This window comes from Mya arenaria, chromosome 15 (genome assembly GCF_026914265.1).
Source record: "Mya arenaria isolate MELC-2E11 chromosome 15, ASM2691426v1".
NCBI classification, from domain to species: Eukaryota; Metazoa; Mollusca; class Bivalvia; order Myida; family Myidae; genus Mya; species Mya arenaria.
Window position 1 is genome coordinate 50961254 of NC_069136.1, and position 13703 is coordinate 50974956.

The 13703-nt window shown below is 36.3% G+C and overlaps 1 protein-coding gene across 1 annotated transcript; it reads right to left on the minus strand.

Moving 5' to 3' along the window:
* Nucleotides 1-215: 215 nt before the first annotated feature.
* On the minus strand, nucleotides 216-8008 carry LOC128218753 (presenilins-associated rhomboid-like protein, mitochondrial). Its single transcript, XM_052926442.1, has 5 exons — nucleotides 7953-8008; nucleotides 5429-5627; nucleotides 4262-4372; nucleotides 2884-3028; nucleotides 216-1282 (listed from the first exon to the last, which is right to left on the minus strand). Exons 1-5 carry the CDS (start codon nucleotides 7979-7981, stop codon nucleotides 771-773), a joined length of 996 nt encoding a protein of 331 aa, XP_052782402.1. The 5' UTR covers nucleotides 7982-8008; the 3' UTR covers nucleotides 216-770.
* Between the last annotated feature and the right edge of the window lie 5695 nt (nucleotides 8009-13703).

The following is a 13703-nucleotide window of genomic DNA, read 5'->3' on the forward strand; positions in this document are numbered from 1 at the left end:
ATGCACACTGTCCTGACTAAAATATTCTATCAAAACCATTTTAAAGCTGCCCTCTCACAGATTGAACGTTTTGACAACTTTTTTATTTTTTGTTTTGCGAAAATCCATAGAAACCAGTTATATAAGTCTGCTGACAAAAAATCAGATCACAGATTTTTATATTTAAGTACAAACAAGAGCACCGCGGAGTGGGTGCCAACGCTCGTCTGATGAAATTCCAAGTCGAAAAGGGGGGATAACTCAATATTAATTAAAGGCAAAATTATATGACCTGCTATAAACATGCATAGTGTTAATAGGAACACGTGTAGCAAGTTTAATGTGAAAATGTTGAACGGTTTTTGAGTTATGAGGTAAGGTTAAAGTTTTTGGACGACGACGCAGACGCAGACGACGCCGACGACGCCAAGGCTATCACAATAACTCGACTTTTTTTCTTCGAAAAACAGACGAGCTAAAAATGATGTTTTATGCATTTTTCTTAAACCATTAGTAACGGTTTAAGCCATAAAACATTAAATTTCTAAGATCTAATTTTTTGTCACCAATCTCATATCATTGGTTTGCAGATATTTACGAAAAAATTTGCTCTTTCCAAGACATAAAATAAAAAAGTTGTTATTAAAGATGGTCAATCTGTGAGAGTGCAGCTTTAAGGTTAATATTCTGCTGCAAATCTTAAGTAGAACAGTAACAGGCAATTTAAAACATGACTCTTCTGTGGTTTCAAATGTGAAAATCACAATGTACTTCTGTAATAATCTTAATATTTAACTCCTAAATTTATGCCAGCCCTGATAAATTATCTTCTGGTATTCTCTGAATAGTTTTTGTCCATATTTGGCATACCAGATTCCAAACATAACACCACCTAAATGTCCGGCATGATCAAACACTTTCCAACCAAGGACTATTCCAGTAATGTCCAACAAGACTAATCCTATCACAGCACTTCTTGCTTCAAACGAATGTGGGATGATTTTATCGACAAAGGCAATCGCAAGTTTTTCTTTGGGATATAACAAACACATAATCGCGACCACTGACAGAATACCCCCGGACGCTCCAACAGATGGGATCATACTCTTCATTCCGAGCTTCTGTAAGGTACTTGTGACAGATGAAAATGTCGCACCTCCGAGAAAGATGGCCGTTAGCTGTTCTTTGCCGAAAATCGGGAGGAGCAACGGTATAAACGAGGAGAAAACGTACATGTTTACAAACAGGTGAAGTCCATTCGTGTGGCTTATCCCTGATAATGTCGCTCCCAGCAATGAATTACCTGAGAATATACAACAGATACTGTTTTAGGAATTAATTTCTTTACAAGTCATGTGAAACACAGTTTGATTTTTTACAAGACAGAATACATTTAGCATACCCCTGGGTTCATATAACGGATGAATCTAAAGGAAATTTTAACATATTTTAACTTAAGTGTAAAGTTTGGAATGTTATATATATATATATTTTTTTTTTTAAATGGTTCTTCAAAAAGCATTTTTCAATTTTTTAAAACTAATGTTGCCATGTTTTAATTGAAGAATTTACACCACAGTCGAAAATAACCCAAGCCCGTAAAATAAGCCCTGCACTGGTTAAATGTCTCCCGGGCTTGCTAAAATACTGAATTTCTTAGCTCAAGTAGTACTCTCTTTATAAACATAGTCTGCTTCTGCTGATTTGCGATGTAAGGTCGTGTGTCAAATTGGCATACTTTTAAGCTCGACTATTCGAACAATAAGGAGAGCTATCCTAGTCACCGGAGGCGTCGGAGTTACCACTTATGTTAAAGTTTGCGTACCACCTCAAATATTTTCAAAGTCCATTGACATCTGGCTTTGAAACTTCGCACACTTGTTCACCATCATGCCCCCAACCTATACACAGGAGGAGGTCACTGTATCAAGCATTTTGACAGAATTATGCCCCTTTTTCGACTTAGAATTTATGTTAAAGTTTGCGTACCACCTCAAATATTTTCCAATTCAATTGTCATCTGGCTTTGAATCTTTGCACACTTGTTCACCATCATGCCCCCAACCTGTACACAGGAGGAGGTAACTCTATCAAGCCTTTTGACAGAACTATGCCCCTTTTTTACTAAGAATTTACGTTAAAGTTTGCATACCAACTCAGATAATTTCAAAGTATTTTATATTGTCAATCACTGAGAATAGTCAAGCGCGCTGTCTACTGACAGCTCTTGTTTATATTGTGACCTCATTTCCAGTATAATGCCATTCTATACATAAATTTGCCATGTCCAAAAATGTAATATATAGAGTTTCTTTGTCAATCTCTCGAAAAAGGCCTTAAGGCTAAAACATCAATAAAGAGTTTCTCAATTTATGTTTGATTAATAAATTATGTTGTTTATTTAATGATTTTTGTTGAGATTTGTTGAGGTTCATAAATTTCAGTATAATAAAATCAAAAAATTTCAAATGTTTTTCTGTTTGTTTATAAATATCAATTTCATTCCAAATAATTTAGACCAAATGATAAAATTTATATCAACTGGCTTTGAAATTTAATTCTCTACAAACTTTACATTGATTACTAATTGATTAAACCAAAAGAAATACTAGGAAATAAGTTTGTAATGCATGAGGGTCAACACTCCAATAATAACCAATAATCTCCTATGAAGTAGAGCTAGTCATTCACTGATAAGTCATTCACTGATGGGCCTAATATGGCTTGCTTTGACATGAAGTAAAGGGTTAATTTAGGTATATCTCAGCTGTTCAATTTCCGTCAAAAAATATTAAAAAAAATTCTGTCTAATGTGATATATGGACTTAACACAAGCGACTCAAATTGAAATGACTTTACATATCAACAGATTTACATAATATTCCCTATATATGGTTAACTTACTTGAATGTGGTAGGTGTGTGAAGTATCTGCACATGGTCGGGTAGAGTGCAGGGATTTTCCACAGAAAAAAGACCAGCGCATTTACCGCTACAAAAGTGTATGTAAACTTCTGGGCATGAGAAAGGTTGTTCCATAGAGCATTTATCTGAAAACATGAATTAACATTAGCTGATACCAGCATTGTGATGATTTTGGATATCTTCTTGAATCACAATCAAGATATTATTATCCTGTATGCAGGCCTGGTACTGAGTTTCCTCTATGAAAAGCTTCCAAGAAATAGACCAAATTGATATCGAACCAAAAACCTCATACATATGTAATTTATGGTAAAGGTCAGACTCAAGATGTTAGCACATATGGATAGGCCTTGGCTTTGACCATATCAGCCTGAGTCTGATGTTCAAGTGTTTTAGCCAAAGAGTTAAATGTATGGCAGGGTGCTGGACCCTGTTTGTTTTGGTAGCACCCTTCTGCCTTTAAGGAGATCAGCATGGGCATTTTTCTACCTTCATATAGTTAGTTCATTTCTTTATCAAAACTTATTATAATTATAATAAATACATTCAAACTTAAAATATTTTGCAATGAAACATAATTTAACATAATACCAACATTTTCTGTTAAATTCATATATTAACTTTTCACAGCCTGATACCATGTGCCCATTTCTCCCTTAGCATAATCTGACCCTTTTCTGCAGCAGCCTACCCTTTCTAAGACCTGGCTTAAACCCTACACTTGATACACTTACACTCATCCATTGCCATCGATAAATCATATAACATAATTATCCTGGCTTAAATAACTCGGCCACTTGTTCTACCTGCATGACCTGTGGACTTAAAGTCCTGCAAGTGTGTTGGGTTATCTGACACATAACTGGTGCATAAGTTAACAAAGATTTATATATTTGAATTAAAGCTGTAACAAGGAGTAAGGAATACCCCCAATGTCACCTGGACACAGGAATGTTAGACTAAACTGTTTCCATTTGGAAATAAACTCATGTGTTGACCCTGTCATCACCAGTTTCTATTTGGAAAATGTGGGCTCTCTAATAATTTTATTGAGTCCAAATATATATAAAATATTATTTTTGGTCCGAATCTTTGGGCTCATAGCAAGAACTTTGTGTCAGGGACTCATTTTGTAGCAATGGTAAACCATTTTCAAAGAAGTACAATAATAATAAACAGGGACAAAGCTAGTCTTGTGAGAAGAATTGACTCTCTTTAAACTATCAAATTTCTCCGTATTTTGAGGGAAGAAGTTTTTTTTAAAGAAAAAACATGGTTTGCTTAAGTTGAGGAACCTTAGTTTCCAAAATTTCTAGCTTGATCCCTGTGAATTTCCATGATATAAAGATGATACATACATGGTCTCGAAAGCCCATCTCTTTTTTCTCCCAGTGGGCACCCACCACATGCTCCTTACGAATGGTTTCATACCTCCATATAGTGCAGCCCGTGAAGATCGCTGGGATGGCCTGAAGTACATTATACAACTCTCATGTCAGGGTTGGTATTCATAAAACATCTTAAAGCTGCACTCACACAGATTAACCGTTTTGACAACTTCTTTATTGTTTGCGATTTTTGCGTACATTTCTAACAACCAGTGGTATAAGACTGCTAACAAATGATCAGATCGCAGATTGATATTTGGACTGAGTCATCATGGTCCTTCATGGAATTTCACACTCATAATATTATGGATGCTTTCCACTGTCAACCTTATAAAATAAAGTAAGTTTTTAAATTCCACGGGATATGGATCCCCCGGCGGGTGACCAGGGGATGGGTCAAAATTCCGGGGGATTTTTCTCCTCGCCGAGGGATATGGCATGTATGAAGTGTGATGAAGTTAGAGGTAGTGATGCGGGTCTTAATGTACCAAACACATACATGGGCCAGGATGTTTTAAAATCCTTCCTTGCTGGACAAAGTCACCGCCCTGAGTGGTATGACCAACTATACTCTATCCCTGTTCATTTTCGCAGCATTCAATAATGATTAAACTAAAAGTGTGACCTTGTTTTGAGGTAGCATCATGGGTCTTGCACCAGAATCATCCCAAAGTTAACACATCTGCCATTTTTTTTTAAATTTCTCCACACATGACAAGGGTACAGCCTGGTCACAAAAACTATACCTATGTGTATAAAAGCAGCATTTCAAAATGATTTTGATATATCCATTTCGAAAATTTATGTTTTAAGGCTAAAAGCATTACTAGTGCTTTAATTAGCAGTTGGGAAAGTGGGAACATACCATCTACTATTAATCTTGTAAATTGCTTAAAGGCAATTAAAAAGTAACAACCAATAGCAGAACAAAACAATAAATTGCTTTAATTGTACATTGTATCTCGAAGGCCTACACAATGTACTGCAATGTAGATATTTGACTTTTTAAGTTTGCTATGTAGCTGCTGCCGATCTTCAATAAATAAGTTGTTAATGAATTGGAATTGCCAATTTGGTTGCTCAATCGTATTGTGATTGCAACTATTGAAAATTTGAAATTAAAGTATCAGTACTTACAACTGCAGAGTACAATACATATTGTAAAACTCCCCTGGTTTTGCCTGTTGATGGTATATTCCCTGGTTCAGCTTTTGGGGTAGGATTTTGCTTTTTTGGCTGTTTCCCGCCAAAACCAGTTAAGTTACACTGCTTACATCTTTGGAGAGAGGGAACTTTCAGTGAGATGTGTGTTTTAGAAGCAAGTTGTGGTAAAGACCTGCAACAGAAAGAAATAAGGTTGTTCAGTAGTTGTAAAAATGTATCCGATGTAGGAGGGATGAGACATTTTCATATTTTGCCTCTTGTAGTCATTTGAATTTTTAAGAAAGCATCGTATCTATCACTAGGTATTTAAAAAAGAATATACCTAATTCAGGGTTTCCCCCAGGCCTTTATGGCTTGTCGGGCCCGTCGGGCCTTCTGCCAGCAAGGTTTATTACGATACACGTTAGCTGTGCTGACCTGCTTTAAGCCGCCCAGCAACAAGCCTTTTTCAATTTAAATCTAAAATTTCTAAATCAAAGCAACAGAACTGTAAACAAGCTTAAAATACAGGAAATTGCACCATTTGATTCCTAGAATAGAAAAATCGCCAATGGGAGAGGCCACCTCTTCCAAACGTTCACCTGAATGAAATTTCCGGCGGAAATGCTGTTAATCAATTCTAGACATCATGATCATTTTCAACCTGATCACATGGATAAATCCCACATTGTCTTGATTGTACCAAGTCCTCATGACAAATATCAAGTCCTCCACAGGATCAATTGACAAGTTGACGACACATTCATTGTAAAAATAAAAGTTTCTAAGCATTACAGTAATGTTATTCATTTCATTTAAAGCTGCACTGGTACAAATTTACCGTTTTTACAACTTTTTTTTATTTTTTGTCTTCGAATGAGCAAATTTTTGTGTAAATATCTGCAAACCAATGATATAAGATTGCAGACAAAAAATCAGATTGCAGATTTTCATATTTCCGTTGGAAAATTAATGTTTTATGGCTTAAACCATTACTAACGGTTTAAGAAAAATGCATAAAATATGAATTTTTGAACTTGTATATAAAAATCTGTGATCTGATTTTTTGTCAGCAGTCTTATATAACTGGTTGCCATGGATTTTCGCAAAAATTGGCTCGTTCCTAGACAAAAAATGAAAAAGTTGACGTCAAAACGTTCAATCTGTGAGAGTGCAGCTATAACAATTTAAAACCTCAAAAAAGTGTTCAATGCAGGACAAAATTTCAAGTTGCTCATGAAGTAACAAGATAGCTTTGGTGCACAAGTAATTTCTGCTGCATGAATTTTGTAATAAAAAAAAATCATGATCACATGGCTTCCTCCATCGGACCACTACAAACATTAAATAACCCCCAACAGGTCCGAGGAATAGCTGGCACTTTGACTATTGGTCCAGCCAATCCCAGGTAAAGTCCCTACCCTGTGAACACTTACTGCTGGTAAAATCCCCGCTTAATGCCCCCGCAGCTGGGAACATCCTTAGTCTAAAATAATAGACGTGTCATAAGGGATTCTTCCAATCCCTAACGTCTTAACGGGAATGTGCTAAAAACGGGGGTGTTTTAAAAATATTGAAATTGTTTTAAGTAAAGAATTTTATGGTTGAAATTGATCATAAAGAGTTAAATTCATATTTTGCCATGTAAGTGAAATGTTATTTTGCACTAAACAAGCATTTAATGCATTAAAACAAGTTGTTTCCAATAAAATGAAAGTTGACTGACACAGATAACAATTATGCGAAGGGGAACAACTCGATACAATCGAAATAACTCGGCCTCCTACGACAAAACTTCAAGATAGACCTCGTTATACAATCGTAACAACTCGGCCATGGCCGAAATGTTCCAAGCGATTTAAAACTGTGCCCTGAAGCCTTGCAGGTGCCCTTCATGTATATATCGTTATGTTTTGACAGAATGAAATGAAGAAAAGCTGTCAAACTCATAATTACAAGTTGGATATTTTTTTGTGTGCGTACGGAACTAATATAAAATAACATTTTTTGGTAATATGTCTTGTTATTATGATATTTTATAGACGCTATATGCTTTAACCCGGAATCCTGATCGGAACAACTACCCACTTTTGATACTAAACAATTTGTACGTGAAGGATTTGCCATATCAAAAATCTAAAAAAATCCGTCAATGTACAATTATTTGGACTAGGAACATCCTAAGTAAGGCCCATTCCCCACTATTTTCGACGTTAAAACAAAATCACATCATTCACTCGGCACTGCAGAGCCACCTAGAAGGTAAAAACATGGCCCCTTTCCGCCGTTATCCCCTGTATACCGGGGGGGGGGGCGTGGTTACAAGTAACTGGTGCATTATGCAACACTTCCCAAGTGTTACAGTATCAAAAACATGGGTACGTCTATTAAGTTCGTCACATGGCATTTACGCTTTGAAAGTACCATTTATATCGGGCATTCTTTAGTTGCTTAAAATTCTTTTTACATTATGAACTTTATAAAACAACAATTTAAGTCCAATTATGGATGTATATACCTAAAAAATGCAATTCTTGACAACATCATTGGCGATAGACGTTTGATTACTGTCTGTGAAAGCTTTTTGATGACCTTGATGAATTAACTTTAGCTATAACGTTAACAGTAGGACGGGTTAAAGCGCTCCACGCATTAACCTCCCCTAACATACTTTTCTTCTATATTTGAAACGTATATATATTATTGAAACGAATGTGAAGAGGAAATTACATTTCCCATTCTCAACGTAAAAAACGCAATGTCTGTAAAATAAAACGGTTCATTTTGACACGTTTTGGTCTTTTATAAAGTACGTATAAACAGTTAACATCCGTATATAGGAACCACGACTGGTATCGTTTTAATCCTGAAAAGTGTGATTTTTTTTAACACGAAGTTGCGTGCACATTTAGGAAATATTCTTAAAGTATCATAGATGACGTCTATGCTCATGCATGGCATTTATTTTGCAGAGCAGCAAGATTTCCTCCAAATATTCATCGGAGAAAAGTGTGAATGCTCAGGAAACCAAGTCCCTTGTTGACCCATATACTGAAATGACATACCCAAATGCAGACATAAGAGTGCTCTTTCTTTAATTTAATGAAGGCCTTTAGGGGCACAGCAGTCATAAAAAGCAGTTAAATGGAGTCCACAAATGGTGATGTTTGTAAGCATTATTTATCTACATTTCTCCAGTGATTAAAATAAGTACCAGTTGGTAAAGCCAAACGAAGACACATGTTTCGTATGTTAAAGTTTAAAAAAGACAGCTAGATATGATTCGAAGAGTAACTAGTAGGCTGGTAATGCTTCAGGCGCATGTCCACCAGGCCTTTTATTTAAAAAAATAAAATGTTTATTGGCCGATATTCGTAAAGGGAGTCACGATTCTAATATTATAACTATATGATACCTGAACTACACTGCAGAATCTTCCTGTCGCAGTTTTCCGTTCATTCCATTGAAATGTACCTGTGTATTTGCCAAAAAGATGGCGCACGTAAAAGGTTTCTTGACGTTGATTCCTGATAAAAATGTAAAATTCACGAAATTGACAAATATACAATTCGCACGTTGGAAAGACAAATGATTTATGAACATGTGAGGAGTGGTAAGCACAGACATTTGTCACATTGAAATATTGACTAAGATGAGATATAATAGGAGTAAACTGTTGATATAATTTGCAACACAACAGTATATCTCTCTCTCCTCTGGTCTATAACCAAGTATTAATATCTTTGTTCTATCTATATCAATATCAAAATTCCATAATTTGCTATTATTAATTCAAAAATTCTCCATCGACTCTCAGTATTTGCAAATTTAACCATATCATCAGCATACAAAAGAACAACAAGCTCGAGATAGGACTCAACATAAAAAGCTCTAAATCATTAATGAAAAAAAGAAAACAAATTTTTAGATTTACACCTTGACATCAACCCCATCCATTGCCCATGATAAGCTGACCCCTAAAAGTAGAGCTATTGGCTGCCCTTATGCTACGTTTACACTATGTTCCCGGTGGCCACGGCAGCCCCGTTTCAGACAACCGTGGACAAAACGGGATAAACGTGAGACAGCGTGGGGGAACGGGATATGCAAACGTGACAGACCGTTATTGCCGTGCATGCCGGGCCAGAATTTTAAACTGTCAAAAAAAATGCCACGGCAGCCACGGTGTGGATGAGGAACGTAGTAGGTCGTAGTAAAACGGGGTAAACGCAATGACACGTGACAATACGTGACAGTACGTAATAGGCCGTTACACAACTTATAAATCGTCCGTAGGGGGGCGGGAATCATATGTAATCCCCGGCATCTGAAGTTCCTTTCTGGTTTTGTCACGTCGTGCTTCGTTTTGTCACGGTTTTCACGGCAAGCTAGGGTGGACGATAGCCGTTTCGTTACGTTTCATTTGCGGTGAAAACACAAAATCTTTTCATCTTGGGAATTCATGTTTACTTGTCGAAGCATTCTCAAACAGTGATTGCTGTTGCCTGGGGGATTTTCTTTATACCGTGGACACAAACGTAATCCAAAGCTCTGCGGTGTTCGCGTTCGATACATAGGAGGCCTTGACAAAACGTGGAAAACGCATCAGACCTTGATCAAGACGTGAACAACGGGAGGGATCCTATCAGAACGTATCGGACCGGGACGCAACGTACATGCATCCCTGGTAGACCGCGCCCGGACCTTAGTGCACCTTGGACGAACCACTTTTTCGCCCCTACGGCTTGTCACGGTTACCTCGATAAAACGTGAGGAAACTTAGCACAACCTAACAAAAGTTGTTTATGAAGACAAAAATGGCCAAATTCCCACGGCGCAATACGTTTCGGGCAAACGGGGCTGCCGTGGCCACCGGGAACATAGTGTAAACGTAGCATTATTGGCTTAGTCACGCCCATTACGGTAGCGCTTCATTCGATCAGATAAGAAGATACCCATTCCATTGCCCATGATAAGCTGACCCCTAAAAGTAGAGCTATTGGCTGCCCTTATTGGCTTGGTCACGCCCATTACGGTAGCGCTTCATTCGATCAGATAAGATTTATGGTGTATCTATCTATAAACAGGATATCGGCTAAGGTCCAATAAATCACACCTATACGATGATCATAAAAGCACCCCAAATAGACGTTTAATGATACTATTTTCTGTTGATTTTAACTTGTACGTTTTGAGTGATGATAAATAGCCGTTCAATGATACTATTTCTCTGATGATGTCAAGTTTTACGTTTTCAGTGATAATAAATAGTCGTTCAACAATACCATTTTTTAGTCGATATCAAGTTTTACGTTCTGAATGATTGAAATATCTTTGATTTATTTTTCATTAAGGTCAACAAAAAAAATACCTGTGTTTCCGGTAACCCGACCGACCCCGGTCGATGGAATTACCGAAATCCCGAAATCCCCGTAAATACCGAAATCCCCTTTCATTCTCTGAGGTATATAGCGTTTTCTTTCATATGCCCGGATTTACTACTATTTTTTCCTCGCCGACCCTAATCTTTTTTTAGACATAAAAGTAAAAAATAAACATTTTTAAATACTTTTGTAAAAAATACATTTCTTCAAATATATCGTTATTATTTTCGTTGTTTGTCTTTTAATGTTCCAGGAGAATGTACTTTCATTCCTGATTATGTATTACCGAGAGGGAAAAACAAAATGGCGGAGGGCGGCGAACCCTGTCCGATATCTTAAAATTGCCAAACGCATGTTTACGGTCAAAACACGTGGTTGATCACCGGAGACATATTTTGCTGTCTTTTTAATGAAAATATTTGTTCGCGGTGTTATTTATCCATATCCATGTCCAAATTAAAACTTACTTTTTTACGATAAGGCTTTGCGTATATCATGCAAGCTTCTTACGATTAGGCTTTGCGAATTCATGCAGGCTAACTGCCAGGTTCCAATACACATTTCATTTATCGTTATATTAATTTATCCGCAATTATCAATGGTTATTTATTTCGCCTTATTTAAGTCCCATCAACTGAAATCCAAACAAAAACCTGTGAAAGTTAACACATTTATTGGAATGTGTCGGCTGCAGATCAAACGGTACAATTTGTGACGTCAGAGCACGAGCGGTGATAAGATCAAAAGCGCGTGGCTATGGTTTGTATCTAATTCGGTCAGTCGGATACCGTATGATCCCATTTGATTGCCAGGATTTCGCCTAGGCTGGTACAAAAATACCATACGATCGAAAAAATAATAATCAATAATCGTCGTCTGGGAATCTTAAAACAATGACCGAAATATTTAAATTCACTATAAATATGAATGAAACTTTGATTGTAGTAATGTACGAAAATAAGATAAATCCATAACCACGTTTACTTGTTGTTTTATTAACCTACCTCCACTTGAAGGCCTAGTTTAAGGAGCTCACAGTTGACAAGAAAATCGGCGATTTTCCTCAAGCAAATTCAAAATTTAGTTGATAATTGACTGTTTGGCTAAAACATTATCAAAGATTTGTTGAAATTGAAGTGCTGGATTGTTTCTAAAAAAACCGATCACGACTTATAAACGAGTATTATATGCAAAAAAGCATTAGATTTCATGGGCAAAATTGGCCGGAAAATACGGTAGTCGAAGGTAAGGATATGATTTCAGACATTAAACAATGCTGTTTTATCAGACTTTTTATAAATAAGGAAACGCGTAGATATAACATAATTGATCTGATGCAACAGAAATTTGCATGATATGGAAAGTGTAAAAAAAAAATAAAAAAATCCCGACCTACCGACCCTATTTTTTTCGCCATGTTACCGGAAACACAGGTATTTCTTTTTGGCCTAAAAGTTAAAAATTGTTTACACTTGTTCTAAATGTGCCTGACAGTAAACTATAGTAAATCAAAGATATTTGGGTAACGATTAAACATAAAAAAATTTTATAACGGATAATGATACTTGCACGGTAATGTTCAGAAATTATCTGTTTGATACTGACTTGTTTTTTATTCATCAGAATATCTTTATTCATCATAATAATTGATTTATTCTGAATTCTGTAAATGCATGTCAGATTATTCAGAGTTAAAAATGCTTTGTATCATACCTTTAATGGTACATATTGATGTTTAAATTTTCATAATCACATTTTGTTATTAAATTGTGTAGACAAAGATTCAATTTGTATAACCTTTTTTCACGTGACACATGATCGAAATTGTGTCAATGTTCTTCAACGGGAAGCTATAACCATGCGATGGAGGCCCTGATGCCATTCAGAGTCTTATCCTGTAACACGAAACAAAGAAGAGTTAATGAATATTCTATGGTTTTCCATTAATAATTTTAAACTAGAAGTAAACTTCCTTGTCATCAGTTTTGAAGTGGAAAATTTTCCGAACACTAAGTTTACCCTATAGTTAACGCTTTAGTCCGAGTTAAATGAGAAAACTTCAATGTTTTGTAAAGTTTTATAACTTGTCAAAAATTGCATGCAAATGATGATTTTACTTACTAAGATTTATTGAAAATGTGATCATAAAAGAAACATTGATACCAGGTTGTGATATTTTAGCTTCCAAGTCTTCACTTTTTAAAGGTTTCTTCTAAATTATGGATTTTGTGGTTGTTGTTTTCCAATTATTCAACTTTGAGTTTTAGGGAATAATTTACGGTGCCATGTGAGGAGAAACCAGCTGACACAGATGTTAAGGTTCGTGAGCTCCTAAAATCTAAACTAAATCTTGCACAGGAACTGGTTACTTCAATGAAGATTGAACGCGCTCATCGTATCGGTGCCCATAACAAGAATGGGGGTAAACCACGCCCTCGCAACATTGTGTGCAAATCCACCGAATTCAAGGATCGCGAAACGGCCCGAAAGCAAGGTCGCCAGCTGAAAGGCACAACTTTCTTCATAAGTGAGCAGTTCCCTGCTGAAATCATGGAAGCGCGACGGAGGCTTCTACCTAAACCGAAGGCGGCCAAGCAAGCTGGAAAACGGACCTGGCTAGTGAATGACACGTTATACGTCAATGGGAGTCCGGAAACATCTGACTAGGATACATCGGAGAATGAACTAAAAATACTTGTCTGGAATTGCAATGGTCTAACGGAAAATAAATTGTCTGACGAACATTTTCAATAAAAAAGACATAGTGGCGGCATAGTTATTTATGTAAAAAATGAAATAAGTAAAGAAATATCAATTTTGACACTATTGTATGGTTGAAAATTGATAAAAAAAATACTTTTTATTGGATGATGATATATATTTAA

Coding starts and splice junctions, on each gene's coding strand:
- LOC128218753 (XM_052926442.1), bottom strand. CDS start 7,981: ATGATGTTGTCAAGAATTGCATTTTTTAG. Junction 5,628..7,952: donor TCAAGAATTGCATTTTTTAG/GTATATACATCC, acceptor TTTCTGTTGCAG/GTCTTTACCACAACTTGCTT. Junction 4,373..5,428: donor ATGTATTGTACTCTGCAGTT/GTAAGTACTGAT, acceptor AATGTACTTCAG/GCCATCCCAGCGATCTTCAC.